Consider the following 21,323-nt stretch of genomic DNA (forward strand, 5'->3'; position numbering starts at 1 on the left):
TGTTTAAGCCATTTAACACTTACTTATAACTTGATAAGCAGACAGTCCATAAATAAACCGTTTCATAATAAATATCACAATAAATGTCTGTTTAGTACTATTGAAATCCTATCAACGGTTTCAAAGTGTTATATAGGAGACCTCACCGAAAAAACCAGGTGCACAAAAAAGATTGACTTTATTGCACACTTTATCTGCAATGAATAATGACTAAATTGACTAAATTTAGAGTTTTAAGAAAACAATTGGTTCTTGTCAATAGTTGATTTGATGATACTTTATGACAAGTACTTAGATGATGGCATTATTGCTTGTAAAAAATTAAGTACCTACTTACTTATACACTCCGTGTAATATGACTTATTGCAGCAAAGTTAAAAATCACCAAATTTAGAAAAGGGTTGTAGCGCCATCGGAAGTAATTTAGAAAAGCAAGACTTCATGGAATCTCCCAAATATGTTTTTCTGCTGATAAAATCTGTTGTTAACTTGTCTAGACAAAAGGTTTTTACTAAGCTAGAGATCCCTAAAAGCCAAGTTATTTGCCTAACAGTCATTCGTTCCGCTGCGGATGTCGTCCAAGGACAGAATTCACTTTCTGCTGGTTCTGATGATGAATTTTAAACAGCTACCTTTCTGCGTGTACCCTAAGTCGAAGGGGTAAGGGTTAGAATGGTTTATTGTTGTCTGTTAAATATAAAAACAGGTAAAAAACTCGATAACGGGTCTGTTGATTGCATTTACGCGGCATTTGGGAGTAATTTTGCATTAGGAAATAGGTTAATAAGTTATAAATATTCGCAATAACTTTAAAATAGCAACGGTTTGGAATTATTTATAAATAATCGATACAGCGGTTCCTATACTCTAGAATTTTATTCGATTTTTTTTACTACACTACCTCTTTTTTTTATTCATATTTTTGTAACAGTTTTTTTTAAGTTTCTAGTTCAACAGGTTCTTTGAACACAAATTTGTATTTTTAAGTAGTCAAGTGCATTTTAAATGTTTAAAATTGTAAAAGATAATTGTTATAATAAAAAATATATATATTACAAGTTTTTTTAATTTATTATCTCTGTAGCTAAATAACCTTCGTACATAAAAACTGTTGTTTTTACTTTTGTCTCGCATTTGTGTATGTCTCATTGTGATCTGTGTTGCATGTCAATAAATGTACATGTGTAATTAGTACCACCTAAATGTCAAAATGATAATGTATTTTTTGACGACCTCTTTCAAGATGTGTTCGATCCCACTTGTGTTCCCTAAATTAAAAAAAATCCGTTAAATTAAATATTGTTTTAAGTTTGTCTGTCTATTGTGTCATTAATTAAGAAACAAATGTCTAGCAGTCGTAAAAGGTTCCTTGAAATTAGACATTGTCATTATGATATGTTAAAACTGACCAATTTGAAAGATAAATTTAACACCTTACCAATAGATAATCTGAAAATCAACCAAATTAATGTTTCGTTTCTCTTCTTTCCAGGTGTTCGGCTCGAAGGCGGACCTGCAGCTGCATACGCAGATCCACCTGCGCGAGGCCAAGCCCTACCGCTGCACACAGTGCCCCAAGGCCTTCGCCAACTCCTCCTACCTCGCGCAGCACTCCCGCATCCACCTCGGCATCAAACCTTACCGCTGCGAAATCTGCCAGCGCAAGTTCACCCAACTCTCCCATCTCCAGCAGCACATACGCACGCACACCGGTGACAAACCCTACCGGTGCACACAGATCGGGTGCACCAAGGCCTTCTCCCAGCTCTCAAACCTCCAGAGCCACAGCCGCTGCCACCAGACCGACAAACCTTTCAAGTGCAATTCCTGCTACAAATGCTTCACCCACGAGAAGGATCTACTCGAACACATTCCCAAACACAAAGAGTCTAAGCATTTGAAGACTCACATCTGCCAGTATTGCGGCAAGAGCTACACCCAAGAAACTTATCTAAGTAAGCACATGAACAAGCATGCCGAGCGAGCTGATAAGCGGCCCCCGATATCCGCTTTAGGATTGAGCGGTTTAAACAGGTCTTTGGCCGCAGTGGCGCCGACGGCGACTCCGTTCGGCGACCATCCGTACTGGCCTAAAGTCAGCCCTGATTCCGCGGCGCATATGTCTGATGATGGTGGCTATCATCAGCAAAGAGAGGATGAGCACCACGAGCAGCAGTTGCAACAGCACCGAGCGCTGTTCGCGCAGCACGAAGCTCAAGAAGAGCGGTCCTTGCAGCCGCCCGTTTCTGCGGCGAATTCGGCTTTCACGCCGATTAACTCCATGGCGCCACATTTGAACGGGCTGTCGCACCACAGCGCGCTGCCGGCGCGGCCGTACCTCTACGACCCGCTGCACTTCCAGCAGGGCAAGCAGCAGCCGAACAGCTTTCCCAACCAGCTGATCTCGCTGCACCAGATCCGCAACTACGCGCACCAGCCGTCCGCCGCGCTGTTGCCGGCTGAGCACATCCTCCCCCACGCGCTCTCACACAAAGATAAACAGTAACTCGCAGCTAGCTACTTCTAGTACTTACGATGGTATTATTAGTATAATTAACGAAATATATAATATTTAGAATCTCGCTCTCGAAGACAGTGGTATTATGAATGTATGAAATACGAACGTTTTTGTCGTTTATGAAAATTCATGTTTTTAGACTAAAATTGATATCGTGTATTGAATACTCTGAATTTTTGTGAGTAGATTACAAATATACTGGGTATGAAATGTGATTTCAAGGATTTGAATCATTTATTGATAGAGATTTTGATTAGTTTTCTGAAAGTGGATCCTCGTTTGTCCCTAGCCGAGTTAGTGAACCATTTCTGAAGGAATATAGAACAAGCTTGGTTGATTTTCTAATTTTGACTGCGAATCAAGAACTAGATATAATTAAAACTGCTTTAAAGAAAACTAATCGTTAAGTTTAGCAATAATATTATTTTCTGTACATATATACCTTCGAACTTCTGATCCCAGTTTAAACTTGGTGTTAATATATTTGGTATGAATGCAAAATATAGGACAATGTATTTATTTAAGGCTTTTAAATTATCAATATCCCAGTATGCGTTACACACAAAGATGAAAGTTCCTGACAGATAAAATTATTCTTAGTGACAGTATATGGTCTTGAAATCACTATGTTCGGTTTGTATTGCATTTTGTATACGTTAGTTGTATCTCACAGATCTCTCTACACATCAATTTCGCACTCAGTTCCTACTTAGTTCATATTCATTTAGTTTATCGTCTACTGTTGGCACTTATGATTTATTAAGTATTATCCTTATGGAAAATGTCGTCTTCCTTTTGGCCTCAACGCGCCGGAGGTCGAATATATTTTCTAAAATAACTTAAGCATTTCCATTTTGTATAGAAATTTTCGAGTGGCCAAATTTGCTTACGACTCGGTTATGACACTTTTTGTACATATTTTGTATATACGAAACCAATTTTTTGTAACCATGGAATTTATTGACATGTTTTTTTATTATTTTAGTCTAAAGCTTGTGCTCAATTATATTAGCCGTGGGTCTCGGCCGGCGGGTTCAGAACTCAGAACGTACTTAACGAAATGACATTTCAATCTGTTGATTTAAAAGCTTAATTTAGACTAAGTTTTGGAGTATACGAAAATTGTTGATTTGGTCTTTCTGCACGGTTGTGTAGTTAAAGAGTATATGTGATAGGAGAAATCGGGAAAGATGATGAAATATTTTTGGAGGAATCATACTTTGTTTTTCAGTGCGCGGGTTAGGTTAGTGTTGCGGGCGCCGGTCTGTCCGCTCACACTACACGCGGCGACACAAGTTTTGCTCTCTGCTTTAGATCCTCGAATTTAGCCTCTATTCCTTCCTGCACAAGGAGACAACCTAAATCAGCGCTCAAAACCCCTGTCGCCGTCTGTACAGTTGCTATTTTTAAGTTCTTGTACAAATGGTTCTTGTTTCTTTAGAATAACATGTACGGCAATACTTGAATCTTCCCAATCGTTGTGTTATATGTCAATATTAGTGCGTGAATTTAAATGTATAATATTCATCATGACAAGCCAAGAGTTTATCCAAATTTTTTTGGTATAGAAGAAGTTAAAGATCGCCAATATCTCTCTATTGTAAGTAGAAATGTGATATTGTATTTGATTTTTTTAGTTAAGTGTACACTTATTATTTAGATTAATTGAATATTTTTGTAGGTAATTTCGTTTTACGTTAGTTTCGCTTTGTCTAGCGTTTTAGGTTCAGATCATAGAAGAAAGTGAACGAAACCTTTTTTGTTACTTAAAATCGATTAAAATTACAACTATGCCAAGATCAACTAACTGTTTTTATTAAACCCTATTAAAAATTTGGTGAAAATTGTCTCGAAAAGAATATATTTCATCTACGAACTACGAAACGTCTACCTAATTTAAAATAATACTTATAAATAAGCTTCAAAAACTTGTCAATTTTCACCAAGTATCTTAAAACCACAGAATAACAAGAAGCCCCATAAATAAAACAACTTCTAGAGATTTTCCGTTTATTTAGTTAACAGTCGCAAATATTAAAATACTTAAAATAGGTATTTACATCGTACAGTGTACTTCTACCTACGTAGGTAAAACAGTTCATTCAGCACAAATCATACGGTATAAAGCAGTACTGAAAAATCACCCAACTGTAGTGCAAAATGTAACAATTATGGTCCCGATACTAACTCGAATATTTTCATTTGGGTGTAACTATGTATAAGAAAGACGCGTTCTAAGTTCTAAGCAATATATTTTCATAAATGGAAGAAATAACTCAGACATACCGTACTTTGGACCATAGTTGTAGTATTGACCCATAGTTGGGTGCGTTTAGAGTACATGATCACTTACTTATAGAATAAAAAAAGGTCAAAAGAAGATCTAGGCTGAAAAGCAAAGGACAGATTTCTCAGAATGTTGTTAATGACTTGAGAATTGAGATCGAAAAAATCTGTCGTCTGTTTCTAGTCCGTTGTGAAATACATAGGCAAATTCTAAAATACTTCAGTCAACATAAAGCAATATAAGTTTACTTTTTACACTATTTCTAGACGAAATATCCCAAATATTTAGATATAATAATAATGACGACAATGATTACAAATTTTGGCGTCTGATGAAGAAAATAATTATTTTTCACCTTTATGTTGATAAAAGTAATGAAGATTAACATTCAGAAAGCTTTTTTTAACAAAAAAGCTTACGAAACATTTAAGACTAGACAAAACGATTTTGCGTATGATTTCCAGAAATAACCCTCAAAGGACTTAAAATATGTAGGGAATACTTTAAGTAATACTTTATATGTATTGTCATTTAGTCGCCCTATATACTAAACGAGAAACATATAAAATTTCTCAAAAGCACTGGTTGACAATAACTTACAAAATAATGTGTTCAAAGCTTGAACATGTTAAATTAGAACTTCACAATGCTATAAATATAGGAAATGATATAAAATAAGGTAACAAAGAAGGAACAAGAAAACTTGATATTAAATATAAATAAGTACAAAAACTAGATAGCGGAAAGGTTTGCTATTTTTTTTGTGATACACTTAAGAGATCGTTTTTCCTATTTTTTTCAAACCTTTTCGATATCGATATTTAAAACCGAGCGAAGAAATCCAAAACATGAGCAAAATCTAACGTCCTTTATATAATACTTTCATTATCATAATTAAAATCAGGGATGTGGGGGATTCATAAATGTATAAACATCATTTACATCATGATTGAACAAAACAATTTTCTAATATTCAAGACATTATTTAAAGAATAGTAAAAAACGTTTAAATTAATTCCAATTCAAGAACTCTTCTCCCTTAAATTTTAATATTTTCATCTTCAGAACTTGGCCAGCAATTAACCCTACTATTATACTCAAGAAACGACAGGACTTTGAAATACACTAACCTCTCATCTCTTTCTGCATATATTTCACTTGGAAGTATCTAAACGGCTGCTTTCAAAGAGACATATTTACAGGTTTCAGTTTCAAGAAAATCACGCTGCAGAAAAAAATGTTAAATACCAACTTGATGAAATTCAAAGTCTCGCGCCTCGTACTAGTATAAATGGTCTAGACGGTTTGGCCAATAATATAAGGTCCTTAATTTTGCCCTTTGAAAACATCTATAAATTCCCCACTAATTCACAACTGCTTCACAACCTAAACATCAACCTTATACGGAGAGCCAGGGATGTGATCATCCCCCCACTTGACGATGACGATGTACTCCCCACGGTCACGTACCACGTACGAGCACTCGTAGTTGTGGCGGCCCTTGTGCTTTAGCTGGACCTCGTCGGACGGGCCCTTGGGGCCGTAGATGCCGACGTAGAGGATGTTATTCCCTGAGGAAGTAAGTATTGTTAAATAATGGTAAGTATAATGAAGGTTAAACTATCGTGAGACATATTTCAAAATATTTAGATCGTGCCTGAGGAAGGATTCCCGACGAATCCGAAACATGTCGCCAAAAGAGACTAAAAATAATAGTAAGTGAAACCGTACTGATCTAAATATTTTTATATGAAGGTTGGTAAGCATACGAGTACGAATCCTACTGATATTTTAGAATAAAATCTAGATTTGAATTATAGGACCTTGATACCCATCTGAACTGGTACGGTCCGGTCAAAAGAGCTTTTATAGCCTATTCACAAAATGCGCTGTAACTACATCACAGACCATATTATAGAATGTATAGATAGATAGATAGATAAGCGTTTATTTGATTGCTGCAAATACACACAATTTAGAAATATAGGCAAACAGAAGAATACACAATTGATTAATACAAAATCTTATAAATATTAGAGACAACACCAACAGGAATAGTGAAATGACTTGCACTGTGTGCATTGCAGCAACAGCAAAAGGGTGCCGACTCAGCTACTACGCTTCACTCTTTCGAGCAAGGCAGAACCCAGATCACGTGATGAGTGTAATGTAAAAGTGTGGCATGTGCAGGGGCGTAGCTAGAGGATTTGGCGCCCGGGGCAGTCACCAAATTTGCGCCCCCTGACGACTGACAAAAGTTTCCCTGCTGCTGCCTTTTGCCCATTTTGGCGCCTCCCTTTGGATGGCGCCCGGGGCAAGTGCCCCCTCTGCCCCCCTCCCCCTCCCCCTAGTTACGCCACTGGGCATGTGAGATGTATAGCAGCACGGAATCCTGCTTTCTTTTTCTGGGTGATTTTCACTGAGACCAGCTGGAACTTTTAAAAGACCACATACAAAAAACAAAAGTTTTCTTACCAGCATCGGTACATGTGACAGTGAACTGGTTATGTTTGTTCAGATATGCCTTCTTCAGGCCCATGCCCTTGCTGGTGACCTTGGAGGCGTCGGACTTGAAGTGGGGTAGCACGGGGCCCTGCTTCTGGCCAGCCTTGGCCACCTTCTGGACAGTTTCCACGGAGACGGAGGAGGTTTCTTGAGCACCGACTTCAGCCAAGTTTCCACCTGGAAGTGTATGCCTAGGTTAGAGTAACCTTAAAAACGATGGAAATGGTGATTTAAGATTAGATCCTAAGTATGCATGTAATATTGCTATGCCCTCACAGGGTCCATGTGGAACCCAGACTTTGTAATACCTATAATACCATGGTTGCAATAAATAAATATGAATATGTTAGTCACGAATCGAAATTTCGAGATGTTTTTTCCAAGTAAGAGTTCGGTACGCGCATTATGAAATGGACTGGATTTCAAATTAAAAAAACATGACATCGAATGCAACAAATATTGGAACACCACTCTTGTCTGGGCGTTTAATTGAATGCCCAGAAATGTTTGATGGCGTCTAAGCTGTACCTCATTTTAGGTTTATTTAATGGATTATTTAGGTAATTAATAAAATGGCAACAGTTCGAGATTTTTCTGACTCTAAAGACGGATGCAGATCTACTAACCAGTAGCTTGAATCTTGAAGGGAGAGCCAACGATGTGGTGGCCGTTGTACTTGATGCTCATGTAGTAGAAACCAGGAGCCAGAGGAGTGTAGCGTACCTACAAACGATCAATAGATTAGCTTTAGTTAGAATCAATAAAAGACGAAGACTGGAGAGACGAAGTGCAGAAAGACCTCAGCGAACTCGGCGCCTGGACAGAAACGGCTTTGGACAGAGTAGCATGGTGGTCTTTGGTGTTGGAAGCCAAGATCCACTTCGGGTCGTTGCGTCACACCAGTAAGTAAGTAGGAATCAATAAAAATTAAGATTTATTGAAGGCATTTTAGCACAATCAGTACCAATTATACTGGAGGATACTGAAAGCAGTGGAGTGGGCACGTGAAACTGCTAGTGCGAGGTAGAGTTAGTGTCCAGTACTTTTGCAGATCGGCTTTTGATCTCACTCGTTCCATCGAGGTTGAAGCTAGCCATTAAGGACCAGAATCTTTCCTGTAGCAGGTGAATACTATATAATTATGCCAACTTTTTGTCACATTTGGTATTTGTAATAGAAAACTGATTGATTTCAAATACGTTGCAAGTACGAATATGTGCAAGGTGACCCGAATGCTAAACACATACACCGTTACGACTGTTACAATTTATACTTTGTAACCATCTTCGACCTCCGTGCAGTCTATGGCGACCCGGAAAGGCCCGTCCATGTTGACGGCGAGGTTGCCCGCGCCGGCGTTGCAGGTATCAATGATGAGGTCGGTCTACATAGTACAGATATATCCAGGCTAAAGTACAAACCTTGTAGCTTTCCTCTACCCGACTACTGGAAGGCCCGTCCATGTTGACGGCGAGGTTGCCCGCGCCGGCGTTGCACATGTCGATGATGAGGTCTTCACATAGTACAGATATATCCAGGCTAAACTACAAACCTTGTAGCCCTCCTCCACCTCCGTGCAGTCCATGGCGACCCGGGAAGGCCCGTCCATGTTGACGGCAAGGTTGCCCGCGCCGGCGTTGCAGGTGTCGATGATGAGGTCAGTCTTTACACCTGTAAGTAAGTAAGCAGAATAAGTGAAGCTTTGATTCAAACTCCTGTAGTAATTATTTGTTCCCATAGAACTTTTCTAAAAAAAATGGGTTAAAATTAATTGACAGGATATAAAAAGAGCCTGGGGTTTATTCGTTTCAATCTGATTGTACTGCACAAGTTGTACAACATGGAAGAAATAGGACTTAGCCTTCGGCCTCGCAGTCCGAAGCCACTTTGTGTACGCTACTTACCAGTTTAAACCTGCTCCAATGGATTGAATGAATTTTGCAAGATCACCAGTCTTTAATTTTTTTATTTTAAAAATTGCAGGCGTTGTCAATTATGTCAAAGCAGACTTATAATCAGTTAGCAGCCCTTTTAATACTGATAATCGACTTACATTATCCAGTCTCAAAACTCGGACGATAATTGTCAGAGCTGATGCTCAACCTTCAGTCTTCCAGTCCGCTCTGTGGTTCACCAAACCCGAACCCGAGGGCCAAGGTTAGGACTGCGCTTAATTTTCAATCCAGCCATGCGATTTAGTCCTTCGCAGGCCGGATTGACTGGCTCACCGGCTCCTTAGGTCCTGTAGTTAGAAGACCCTTGATTTGCAATAACACGTACCAGTTTTCACCTGCCCCAGGCCAGGTCCATGAGCGTGCACCGCCGCCGGATCAGCATCATCCTTCCCCACTTTGATCCTCAGCGGAGACGCGGGGATATGAACCCCGTTGAACTTGACGTTGATGTTGTGCACGCCGTTCTCGCGCGGCATGAATCTGATGCTGTACTGGTCCCCGTCGATGTTCTGGATGAAACAGTCGTCGGTTTTGCCTGAGGGGGCCATCACCTGGAATAAAGGGGAGATTTAGATTTATTTTTTACGCCGTAACGACAATATTATCCCCATAATATATTCATCATCATCATCATGTCAGCCGATAGACGTCCACTGCTGGACATAGGCCTTCCCCAAGGCTCGCCACTCCAACCGATCCTGTGCCGCTCGCATCCACCGAATTCCCGCGACCTTCACCAGGTCGTCGCTCCACCTCGTTGGAGGCCTACCGGCAGTTCGTCTTCCGGTACGCGGACGCCACTCCAGAACCTTCCGGCCCCACCGGCCATCAGTTCTGCGAGCAATGTGCCCCGCCCACTGCCACTTAAGGTTTGCAATTCTGCGAGATATGTCGGTGACCCTAGTTCTACTGCGGATATCATCATTTCTGATTCTATCACGCAGAGAAACCCCGAGCATAACTCTCTCCATTGCCCTTTGCGTGACCTTGAGCCTTCTTATGAGGCCCATCGTTAGCGCCCACGTCTCAGATCCGTATGTCATCACTGGCAACAACCACTGGTCAAAGACTTTTGACTTAAGACACTGCGGCAATAATATATTATCTTCATGTAATATTCTGTATTCACCTCAGTAAATCATACGATGTAATGTATTTCCAAATTTCCAACGTCCTATAACGAAGCTGGTACCATTGCCTTGGTCGGACAACTCCAAGACTCCGAGATCTATGACACCCTACTTAAGACTTTTGTAATCTTCAAATTCTCTACTGAAACGTTCAAGACCAATTTATTATGTTTTGACGACCGGTCTGGCCTAGTGGGTAGTGACCTTGCTTGTGAAGCCGATGATCCTGGGTTCGAATCCCAGTAATGGGCTTTTATTTGTGTGATAAGCACAGATATGTTCCTGAGTCATGGGTGTTTTCTATGTATTTAAGTAGGTATTTATATATTATATATATCGTTGTCTGAGTACCCATAACACAAGCCTCCTTGGGCGTGGGACTTAGTCAATCTGTGTAAAAATGTCCTATAATATTTGTTTATTTATTTATTAAAGTGAAACTCTGAAAATGACACCAAACTTGAACACATAGCTAAACGTTTATTTCCATAATTTATTGGGGCACCTCAGCTTAAGTTAAAATCTATTAAAACATACCTACAACTATACCTTTACTTACTAAACAAAAATAAATTGTCCCTAAACGAATTTTTGTGACCTTTTGTGTCTTTTGGTTCTTATACAAAATCGCAGACAAACTGTCAGTTTTATAGAACCCTTTATTCAATTTATAAAGTTGAAATACTGACGTTAGTATTTCAAACATTGTTTGTACTAAAAGTCACTTACTCGCTGTATATTATAGGCACTTTTCCGTGCTAATGTGCTAAAACACTTTTTGATCTACGAAAACTCGCTGCTGCCAAATATTCACAATCCACAGGCTTCACCACAATAGCATTGGTATCATATTTAGCCAACTACATATATTTCCCATTCCACAACTGCAGTTTAATCCCAACTTTTCTTTTGTGGGTAGTCCCATATTAATTTTTATATCGCATCGTGCAAACTTCCCGTATTCATCCCGTTGTTGGGCCACAGAGCTAGGAATGAGGCAGAAAGTTTCATTACTTATTTTCTAAACGACTTTTGGGAACAAATCAAATTATTTTATTAAATATTATGATTAGTGTTATTTAAGTAGTCACACTACTATAATATAAATTATAATCTTCTTTTTTTAAACAGTGTTGTAGAACAGGGATTATAAACTGTAATAGATGTCATAAATATTAAAGAAAAAGTGCTTCGTCGTGCTGGAGGGCTTCGTCGCTTTTTCTTTAAAATATGACATCTACTACAGTTTATTACTTATTTTCTATTTCGTAGAGTTCCGCCATGCCACTGAATTCTTCGTAGGAATAAATAATTAAATAAAAATACATTTATTTTCACCTCACAAATGATATATTTAACGATCTTAACATTTAAATAGAGTAAAGGACAACTTATATGACTTTGTAAGAGACAGGAGTCTAAACTAGGTGTAAACCTGTAATACATATCTCCAGAATGCAAAACGATTTTCCAAAAACTACTGATTGGAAATTTATATCATAATTAAGTTCTATTCTAAGTTCGTCGTCGCAACGTTATAATAAATATTCTGTTTAATGTTATTTCATAAGCAAATATGTCCTATGTCTCTTTTCACACCTGTAACTATTTTCATGATTCAATCAGTTTTGGAGCATTTTTTCTACGGTTATACAGACAATCATTCGACGCGAGAAGTATAATATAATGTATTTATTAAATGCGAACCCTCTATTCGTTCAGCATTCCTAGGTCTACGTGGTTATAAAATATGAAAGGCGCAGAGATTTATTCCTGTAGCGCCTCACGCGCGGTCAGTAGGTTTTATTACATTTTTTCGCGCCAATGTGGCTAGGGGAGAACAGACGAGAACTTTAGTTTTGGGACAAAGTTGGGTTAAAAAAGTGATTAGGTAGAATCAAGTTTATAAATACTAAAGCTATCGCTTTTTTAATGTAACACTTATTAAACAATGTTTAGCAAATTTGGGGATTTTGAAAAACCAATATTCTACATGTGCTTTATAGACTAAAAGAATTGCCTTCGAGATACTTAGTGTAATGACTTTTTCTGGTGTATTTGGCTAATAATTTTTTTTCTATAATTTATTAAATAGAGAAAAATACATGAACAGGTTAATATTACAAGAGTAGGCAGCATCTTGAGGAGAATTTATGTGCCGATGGAAGTTAACAAATTGTTTTTAAAAATGTCGATATTATCTTTATACTTACATATTTTTATTATCTTTTATATACATTTTTGAAAGTGAGACTGTATGAGGAAGTCTACGATTAAGGAGAAGAGAGGGGGAAGTTTTATTGTGAATATAATTTTGGCAAAGTAAACATTTTGGTGGAATCTACTATCGGGGACATTGGCGGTGAACCAATTCAGAAATTTTTTACCTCAATCCTTACGAGCGAGCTAAACTCCGCCTCCCATAGAGATAACCAATTACGATGCATTTAGGATTCTTTATCTTAATATTAAAACGGTAATGAGACAAACAATAAGTATATGGACCGTTTATTAGTTGTTGACGTTGTTGTTTAGGCTTGGCTTCGCCTCCCAATAAAGATAACCAATGAGGATGCATTTTGGATTCCTTATCTTTATTTGCAAATCCCGGCTGTCACAAAGACAATTGACGGCAATAAGAATAAGAATAAGAATAATTTTTATTGACAATAGAAAACAATTTGCAGACACATGGATACAGTGGATCCCAAACTAGGCTATGCCTGTGACTTGGGGTCCTAGAATCCAGTTGACATTAAAGAATATTACACCTATTTTTATATAAATTTGAATAATTAAGACTACAAAACTACCTATATACTACTATAAAAGGAAAAGTTAATTTAAGAAGAGATTAATTAAAATAAGAGGAAACCTACAGCTAATAACGACTAATAAATTTACAAATTAAAGTCGGTGAGTGAGTATGTGTGAGAGAGCGTGTGTGTGGGTGTGTTTGTATATAAGGTTGTGAAAGAGAGAGGGAGGATGGGAGGAGAAGGATGAGAGGATGGGAATCTCAAATATTAATGTTTCCTAAGAAACGTTCAGTCTCGTGATAGTTCCAGACCAAGCATGCTCTAGTCACGACAATCTTTACTTCCCTTTCAGTCATTTTTTGGAGGTCAACTATCTTGCAGAACTTGTTGTAAAGGAACGGTTTTAGGTAGGAACTGAAACGTCTACAGAAACTAGTCTTTGTGGGCATTAATGGCATCCTAAAACAACGATTTCTGAGCCTGTTGGATTCAACCGGTCCAACCGAGAGCGAGGCCTTTCGGTGGGCCCTGGTGACAATTTTTACCAAAAAGAGTTTTCCACCACTAAGTACGCAGGCCTCCCTGAAAAGACTGTCCGTTGAGAAAAGTGGTGACTTTTTGAGCATAACCTTAAGTAAATACTGAGCGCTGCGCGCGCTCTAAATTTATCAATGATGAGGCGCTCTAAATTTATAAACTTAACCTGAACTAAACTTTTTTTTTCAACACCTACATTTTTAAGTGCCATGCTATTGGTCATCACTTTTATGCTATCGCCTCACCGCCTGCAAGACGTTTAAACGATATTTGCCCTTAATCGCGAATGTCCCCGTTTGTATATAATGTTGCCCCTGTTTTTTTTTTTATCTTGGATTTATTTTGATCCGTTCAGTATCAGATCAGTTAACGTAAATCAGAGCCTATACATAAGATACGTGTTGGGAGAAATTCTTGTATTTCCTTAAACTCCCGGCCGGCACCATCCACATCCATCATAAATCTGCGTCACATGACGTACAGTCGGCCGTCATGTTCACACGATAAATCAAATTGACCCCTCGCCGGACTATGTACAGTCAGCTGCGGTTATTATTACAAGAAGTTGCGAAGAAACGATTTTAATGATACTTTTCTAACGTATCATTAAAACTTCTACTTAGACTTAGTTTTGTGGAGTTCCTTCTAATGATAAAAAAATGAAGTATAGTATCGAGGATCATAGTGTAGTTATTTTTAAATAGATGTTTTTTCATATTTGATAAAAATAACTTCTAATTAGGTAAAATAATCATTGAAAGTTTATCTAATTTGTCACAAAATACTGCCACATCATTTATTAATTATTATTCATTTTATATCATCCTATCAAACTTTTAAAATCACCTGTTTTAAAAATAGAATACGAGTATGGAAATTAATTAAGCAAATAAGTCAGCTTAAACGGAATAGGATGATGAAATGATAATAAGCAATTTTTCAATATAAAAAAAATACATAAATATTTTTTTTAATATTGCATGTGCAGAATTTTTACACTCCTTCCACATTACCAGCGACGGTTTTTTTTTTAATAAAATAAAATGGTATTAAAATAATTCCGTCTGACTGTACAGCCTCTTTATTGGAAGACATATTGTCTGCCGAATCTTGCAATGATCCACAGAGATTTGTAAATCTTTAACTGGGGTTTGCATATTATGGCGATCCATGGGTTTACTGAATTATTGATAGTTTATTTGATATTCAGGAGTTTAGCAGTTTTATGGTTCATTGTAACGGATAGATCTATTGTATTTATCGAGGGCAAAATTACAATAATACCTACAATAAGACACAAATAACAGACAAGTGTCCAAATGATTAAGAGTGGGGTCGAAAATAGTACAACATACTTATTTCCAATAAACACATAAGTTCCGAAAAACTCATTGGTACGAGCCGGGGTTTGAACCTACGACCTCCGGATTGCAAGTCGCACGCTCTTACGGCTAGGCCACCAGCGCTTTTTAACATATATATTATTCTTTTAATTTAGAATGAGCATAGGTACCTATCGCAACAATAGTCTTGCGTCATCTTTAAAGTCAGAAGAGGTGCTATTTAAACTGATTAATTTATTATTCTCGTACCTATGTGTAGAACTGCGCTGGTTTATCCACTTGAGCTAAATCAGGAAAATAGGTTTCTTCTAGGATTACCCTATTGTCAGGTCTCTGCATCATAAAGCTTGACTTAGAACTTAGAAACATAATGGCGACAGTCAGGACGACTGCTTATACTTGCTATCTTCAGAAGATCTAGTCTAGCGGATGCGATTCAAGCACCTTATCCTAGCATCACAGTTTATCTTCCATCCACTTATGTATCTGGTCTTAGAACAGAACAGGCCACTCTATTTCGTTATGAAAGAAAGAAAGAAAGAAAGAAAGAAAAGACATTTATTGTAAAGACCTTCTACAAACAGCGCCACCTCAGTTACAAAAAAGAACTTACTAAACACTTAAAGCTAGGTACAATGGTAGTTATAGAAAAAGGAGTAAGGTAAGGGTTAATGAATAAACACAAATTTTGGCGCCGCTATAGTGGCTACAAAAGGACGCCACTCGGCATATGCTCTGGTATAAATAAATACCACAGCGCTGGTTTTCTGTGGCACCCCGTATGAAGAAGAACTGTTAAGTTTGAAAACTTACCCTAGCATCTAGACCCTCTTCCTTAGCCCCTAACTCCCGTAGCCCTATCATCATCTTCAGCATCATAGTTTAACATCTATTTACCTATGTAACTGGTCAGGAGAGAGCTCGCTAGTTAATCTCAGTTACTTTTGTTGGTGGATTTAGTCATCAAGAAGCACAATTAAAAATTACTTCTTACCCTAGCGTCCAGATCTCCTTTAGCCCCATTAAGCCGGATGTAGAACTGCGCTGTCCACTTGCGCTGAATCAAGGAACTAGGCCACTTCCAGAAGATAGGCGTCACCTAACGCGGGGGAGATGTACACTTTGAAGGGGGAGTCCGGGATGTGCTGCTCGTTTACCTTGAAGATGATCTTACAGCTGGAGGTACTTACCCTAGCGTCCAGATCTCCTTTAGCCCCATTGAGCCTGATGTAGAACTGCGCTGGCTTGTCCACTTGCGCTGAATCAGGGAACTGGGCTACTTCCAGAAGATGGGCGTCGCCGATGGCGGGGGAGATGTACACTTTGAAGGGGGAGTCCGGGATGTGCTGCTCGTTGAATTTGAGGCCGATGCGGTACTCGCCTGGGGAAGGATAAATAATAAATAAATAAATATTATAGGACATTCTTACACAGATTGACTAAGTCCCACAGTAAGCTCAAAAGGGCTTGTGTTGTGGGTACTCAGACAACGATATATGTAATATACAGATACATAAATACATAGAAAACACCCAAGACTCAAGAACAAATATCTGTGATCATCACACAAATAAATACCCTTACCGGGATTCGAACCCAGGACCATCGGCTTCACAGGCAGGGTCACTACCCACTAGGCCAGACCGGTTGTCAGGATAACACAATTAGTACTTGATAGAGAATTATTTAAGACCGCTGCTTTATTTACAGGTTAATTAGCCCAAAAATAGGCTGACAAAGAATTTTCAGGAATACTTTTGTTACACGTATTTTACAAAATGTCATTCACTACATGTATAGTATAAAGCAAAGTCACTTTCCGCTGTCGGTCCGTCTGTCCCTATGTATGCTTAGATCTTTAAAACTACGCAACGGATTTTGATGCGGTTTTTTTAAATAGATAGTGATTCAAGAGGAAGGTTTATATGTATAATTTGTAAAGGTTTTGTGTTGTCCGGTGTTGCAGGCGTTCATAGGCTACGGTAACTGCTTACCATCAGGCGGGCCGTATGCTTGATTGCCACCGACGTGGTATAAAAAAAAAAAAAAAAAAATAGTTGAACTACCCGTGCGAAGCCTGGGCGGGTCGCTAGTGTCGCTAGTTAAAAATAAAGCTCCTTACAATTATTTAACTAATACAAAACGTAACAAAACATTCTCAAAGGCAAAATTTGTTAAAATTATTAAAAGTATACCACAGTAATAATTTTTCTAAACGTATTTTGAAGCCATCAGCACTGTATTTAATTGTTATAAAATTAAATAAGCACTTGATAGAAAACGTCATCCTTGGTTAGGCGTTCAGATGCACGGACAACCAATACATAAAGATGAAATTTCGGTAAATGGTGTCACACCCGTTCTGCCGGGCTATGATGCTCGACTGTATAAATGATATAGCTGTATAAATGATGATAAAACTGACATTTTATCCAGTTTTGACGTCTTATCCACTTTTGACAACGATAGCCGTTAAATGATATACTGCATAACATGGTCGTTGGATAATATGTCATTTGTCCACATTTCCACCTTAAAATTTGATGATAAGTGGATAAGTTAAATGATATATATGACACTTGTCCAGATTTATACATTTTTATACACTTTTGTCCACTTTGACAGCAATAGCCGGTAAATGGCTACGATTGTTGGATAAATAGATATATAGTCGATTTTTGACGGCTAGCCTTTGATTAATTTATCGTAGTGCTCACTGGGCACGATAAGTGGAAACACATAGACTTGAATACTAGAAGGGGATTTGAAATGAAATGAAATGTAATTAAAAGTATTTATTTGTCAGAATATGGTACATTGATGTGATCTTAAGTTAGAATTAATGCAAGTTCCATCATATTCTACCGTGAAGTTTGGTTTAAGGTCTTTTTGTGAGGATAGTACATCTTTCGTTTGTTCTGCTAAGATTAGCGAAAAAGACTTGTGGAATACAAATTGTGAAATATACCAGTTTTTGGAGTTAAATATCAGTAAGTATCTGTTTTTTTTTTTCACTATAATATATACAATTTGGATTCCATTTATTTACATATAATATTATCAATACATTCTTTGTAGGGATGGCAAGACACCATTTCTTCTTGGCAGCTGCTGCTATTAAAAAAAGAGGAAAGAAAACTGCAACGACGGGCCATAAGGGATGCATGCAACCGATATGCCTAACAAGGAGTTTCGTCACATATATACCTATAGAGTGCGCAAAAAATTGGCACTCTATTTGTGTGGCGAACTCGACGCCGACCTCAAACCTCAACATGGCGATGGATTGCCGGCACATCTTAAAGTAAAGATATAATGTTGCACTATTCCTCAAATCTTTCTTGTCACCTTTACCACCACCTTGATCTTAATACTTGTTTAATAATGACATACCAACTTACAACTCTTTATTTTAGGTTCTAACATCACTGCACCTATTAACTGACGGTAGTTACCAAAGGGGAACTGGACAAGACCATGGCTTGTCCATTGCTCAATCTACCGTCAGCAAGTCCCTAGATCAATTTGTGACTGCGGTGAATAGAAGGTATGTCCATTTTGGTACTGAACACCACTGACGCAGGTGATGAGAACTATAATGATGTTCCTTTTATACGGCGTAATCACATACATAGTCAGTAACATTATATTTATACATTTTTCCTAATACATACTTACGTAGAATTTTGAGGACTATGAAATAGAAATAAGGCTTGAATGTGTATTTTTGAAAATTAAAAGTAATTTGAAGTGTTTCTAAATATTTCAATGCATATTCATATTCATATGTACCTAACTTTTGTTATTAAATGCAACTTCTTTAGGACTCTTCGAAGCTTGTACTTCCATATTTATGGAAGTATTATTCAATATTAGCTACGTGTAGCTAAGGTACCAAATCATAAAAGTGGTGGGTTGTTTACAGACTTAAGGACAAATGGATATCTCTTCCCAGGAGACGAGCGGTCCCGGCAATCCATCGCCAGAGGTTTACCCGGGTACCTGTCGAGTCGACCTTAGTATATAGTATCCATAATTTTTAGATGTAGGTTTTAAGTTTGTAAATTTCTGTATACTTTTTAATATTTGTTATATAAATAAATACACATATAGCTAATAAATTTTTTGATATTTTTTTGTATTAATATAAATAAATGTGGAACTTAAAAATGAAGTTCATAAGATAAGTATGCATAAAGCTGATGAAAGTAATTAATATGTACTTTATATCAATAATAAATTATGAATAAATAATGGGCTTGAAAAATTAGGTAGGTATATGCAACCTTCTCAATGTTACTTCATACAACCAAGTATTGTGTATACGCGAGTCAATGGCTAAAGAAATCGGTATAAGTAAGCTCTCCGATTACGCATAGGTTCTTACGAATCTCACGGTCACGTTATAAATACTGGGGTTTCCGAGATGTCTACATGCTTGCTAGCCTATCGTTGGGAATTAGGATTTTTCTTTTCTAGGGTTCCGTAGTCAACTAGGAACCCTTATAGTTTCGCCATGTCCGTTCGTCTGTCTGTCTGTCCGAGGCTTTGCTCCGTGATCGTTAGTGCTAGAAAGCTGAAATTTGGCATGGATATATAAAATATAAATCAATCGAAAAAAATGATATGAGGTTTTTAAACAGTTTCTGACATTTCCTGCGATAAATCGAGGATTGAAAACATTTTAACAAAAATACTGATGATCTTAGATTTTTCTCATGGGCTGTATTGTCATCGAATAATAAAAGTTATCGAACTATAATAGAAGTGGCCTACCGCGTGCGCCCGTGAGGGATAGAACATACGCAATGCGACAATATGATTGGTCGAGTAGCCCACCATAAACCATTCAAATTTACGATGGGGAATAAAAAAAACCGGCCAAGTGCGAGTCGGACTCGCGTTCCTAGGGTTCCGTACATTACACAATTTAACAATTTAAGCAATGTATTTTTTATGTGAAACGTGAGTGAAATGTCTTTAAAAAACCCGTAGGGGTAGGATCAAAAACTAAGTAATTAAGCCCAATTCACGCTTGACTGCACATTTTTAGTAGGTGTTTCTGTAATCTATATGTAAAGATCTGTTTTGTGTGTTTTTTTTTTAATTTAAGACCCAGTAGTATCGGAGATAAAGGGGGGGAATGGTAATTTTTTGTCTATTTTCTTGAATAACTTCTAAATTGTTTATCCTAAAATTATAAAAAATATATATTTGAGATTCTCACAATGAGCTCTTTCATTTGATGACCTTCCAACCCAGAGGGGGAACTAGGCATTGTTAGGATCAGTCCGGTTTCCTCACGATGTTTTCCTTCACCGAAAAGCGACTGGTAAACATCAAATTATATGTCGTACAAAGTCTATCATTTGAACCATGGGTTCAAAACAAAAAAAAAACGTGAATGTAGAGCTGTAGAAAGACATTCAATGAAAAGTCGTTTTTGACTTATCGCTAAAACTTCCCTTCTTAGTAAAAAGACGTACCTATGTACAAAGCGTTGCGAAGGTATGCACCTACTCCCTTTTGCCTGTTATGTTATGTTGTTACTTACTAATAGGTTCCATTCAAGGCAGCCTATTGTGACGGACGGGTAACTACGGAGCCCTACAATGAGCATGGCCCGACATGCTCTATGCCTTTTTTTCAGATATTCAGCACTTGAACCTCTTATGGTCACGGAATTAATTTAGATATTGTCTATGTCACCTATTTTGTGTGTTTTTTTTACTAGCCTATACATATATAATAGAAGGAAGAATAGAAAAAAGGAGAGGCAGAGGAAGATCGAGACGTGCGTTTTTGGACCAAGCCAAAGAGAAAATCAACGTAGTGACGTATCAGGAGCTCAAAACAGTGGCAGAAAGAAGAACGGAGTGGCGTGGCGGTTACTCCACCGACAAGAGTTATGATGATGACATATACATATAAGAGTGTTCCACTGCTCGGCAAAGGCCTTCCCTCTCACCGCTATTTAGTCCTATCCAAATTGTCCAATGTACACTCCCACTTCTTTTCTAAATAAGTGTCCTGCCATCTCTATTTTGGTCTTTCTCTGCTCCGAGGTCCATCCTGTGGGATCCAGTATGTGGCTAGTTCGTTAATTCGGCCAACGTGCCCTGCCCAGCCCCATTTAGCCTACTTATAGCTTTGCGACCTTCATGCCCACATCCACAATACCGGTTTTGGATCGCAGTGCGGTGTTTATATGTAATATGCTCGGTTGGTCGGTTCTACGAACATCCAGCATGCTGCGTTCCATTGCTCTCTGACAAACCTTGAGTCTGGA

General features: G+C 38.0%; 2 protein-coding genes across 9 annotated transcripts in view; one reads left to right on the plus strand and one right to left on the minus strand.

The window, feature by feature from the left end:
- Positions 1 to 4,321, plus strand: part of LOC134751577 (zinc finger protein rotund-like) — a 243,087-nt gene extending 238,766 nt beyond the window's left edge. For all 4 annotated transcript variants that reach the window (XM_063687050.1, XM_063687051.1, XM_063687052.1 and 1 more), the window contains one exon: positions 1,493 to 4,321. In XM_063687050.1, the coding sequence (XP_063543120.1) occupies positions 1,493 to 2,506 (1,014 nt within the window). In that variant the 3' untranslated portion in view covers positions 2,507 to 4,321. The remainder of the gene's footprint in view (positions 1 to 1,492) is intronic.
- Positions 4,322 to 4,517: 196 nt separating this feature from the next.
- The window catches only part of LOC134751574 (filamin-A), a 104,125-nt gene continuing 87,319 nt past the window's right edge, over positions 4,518 to 21,323 (minus strand). For all 5 annotated transcript variants that reach the window (XM_063687039.1, XM_063687038.1, XM_063687036.1 and 2 more), the window contains 6 exons: positions 16,225 to 16,415; positions 9,591 to 9,816; positions 8,863 to 8,981; positions 7,937 to 8,033; positions 7,281 to 7,487; positions 4,518 to 6,376 (listed from right to left, as the gene is read on the minus strand). In XM_063687039.1, the coding sequence (XP_063543109.1) occupies positions 6,192 to 6,376; positions 7,281 to 7,487; positions 7,937 to 8,033; positions 8,863 to 8,981; positions 9,591 to 9,816; positions 16,225 to 16,415 (1,025 nt within the window). In that variant the 3' untranslated portion in view covers positions 4,518 to 6,191. The remainder of the gene's footprint in view (positions 6,377 to 7,280; positions 7,488 to 7,936; positions 8,034 to 8,862; positions 8,982 to 9,590; positions 9,817 to 16,224; positions 16,416 to 21,323) is intronic.

Source organism: Cydia strobilella, chromosome 22 (assembly GCF_947568885.1).
Source record: "Cydia strobilella chromosome 22, ilCydStro3.1, whole genome shotgun sequence".
Classification (NCBI taxonomy): domain Eukaryota; kingdom Metazoa; phylum Arthropoda; class Insecta; order Lepidoptera; family Tortricidae; genus Cydia; species Cydia strobilella.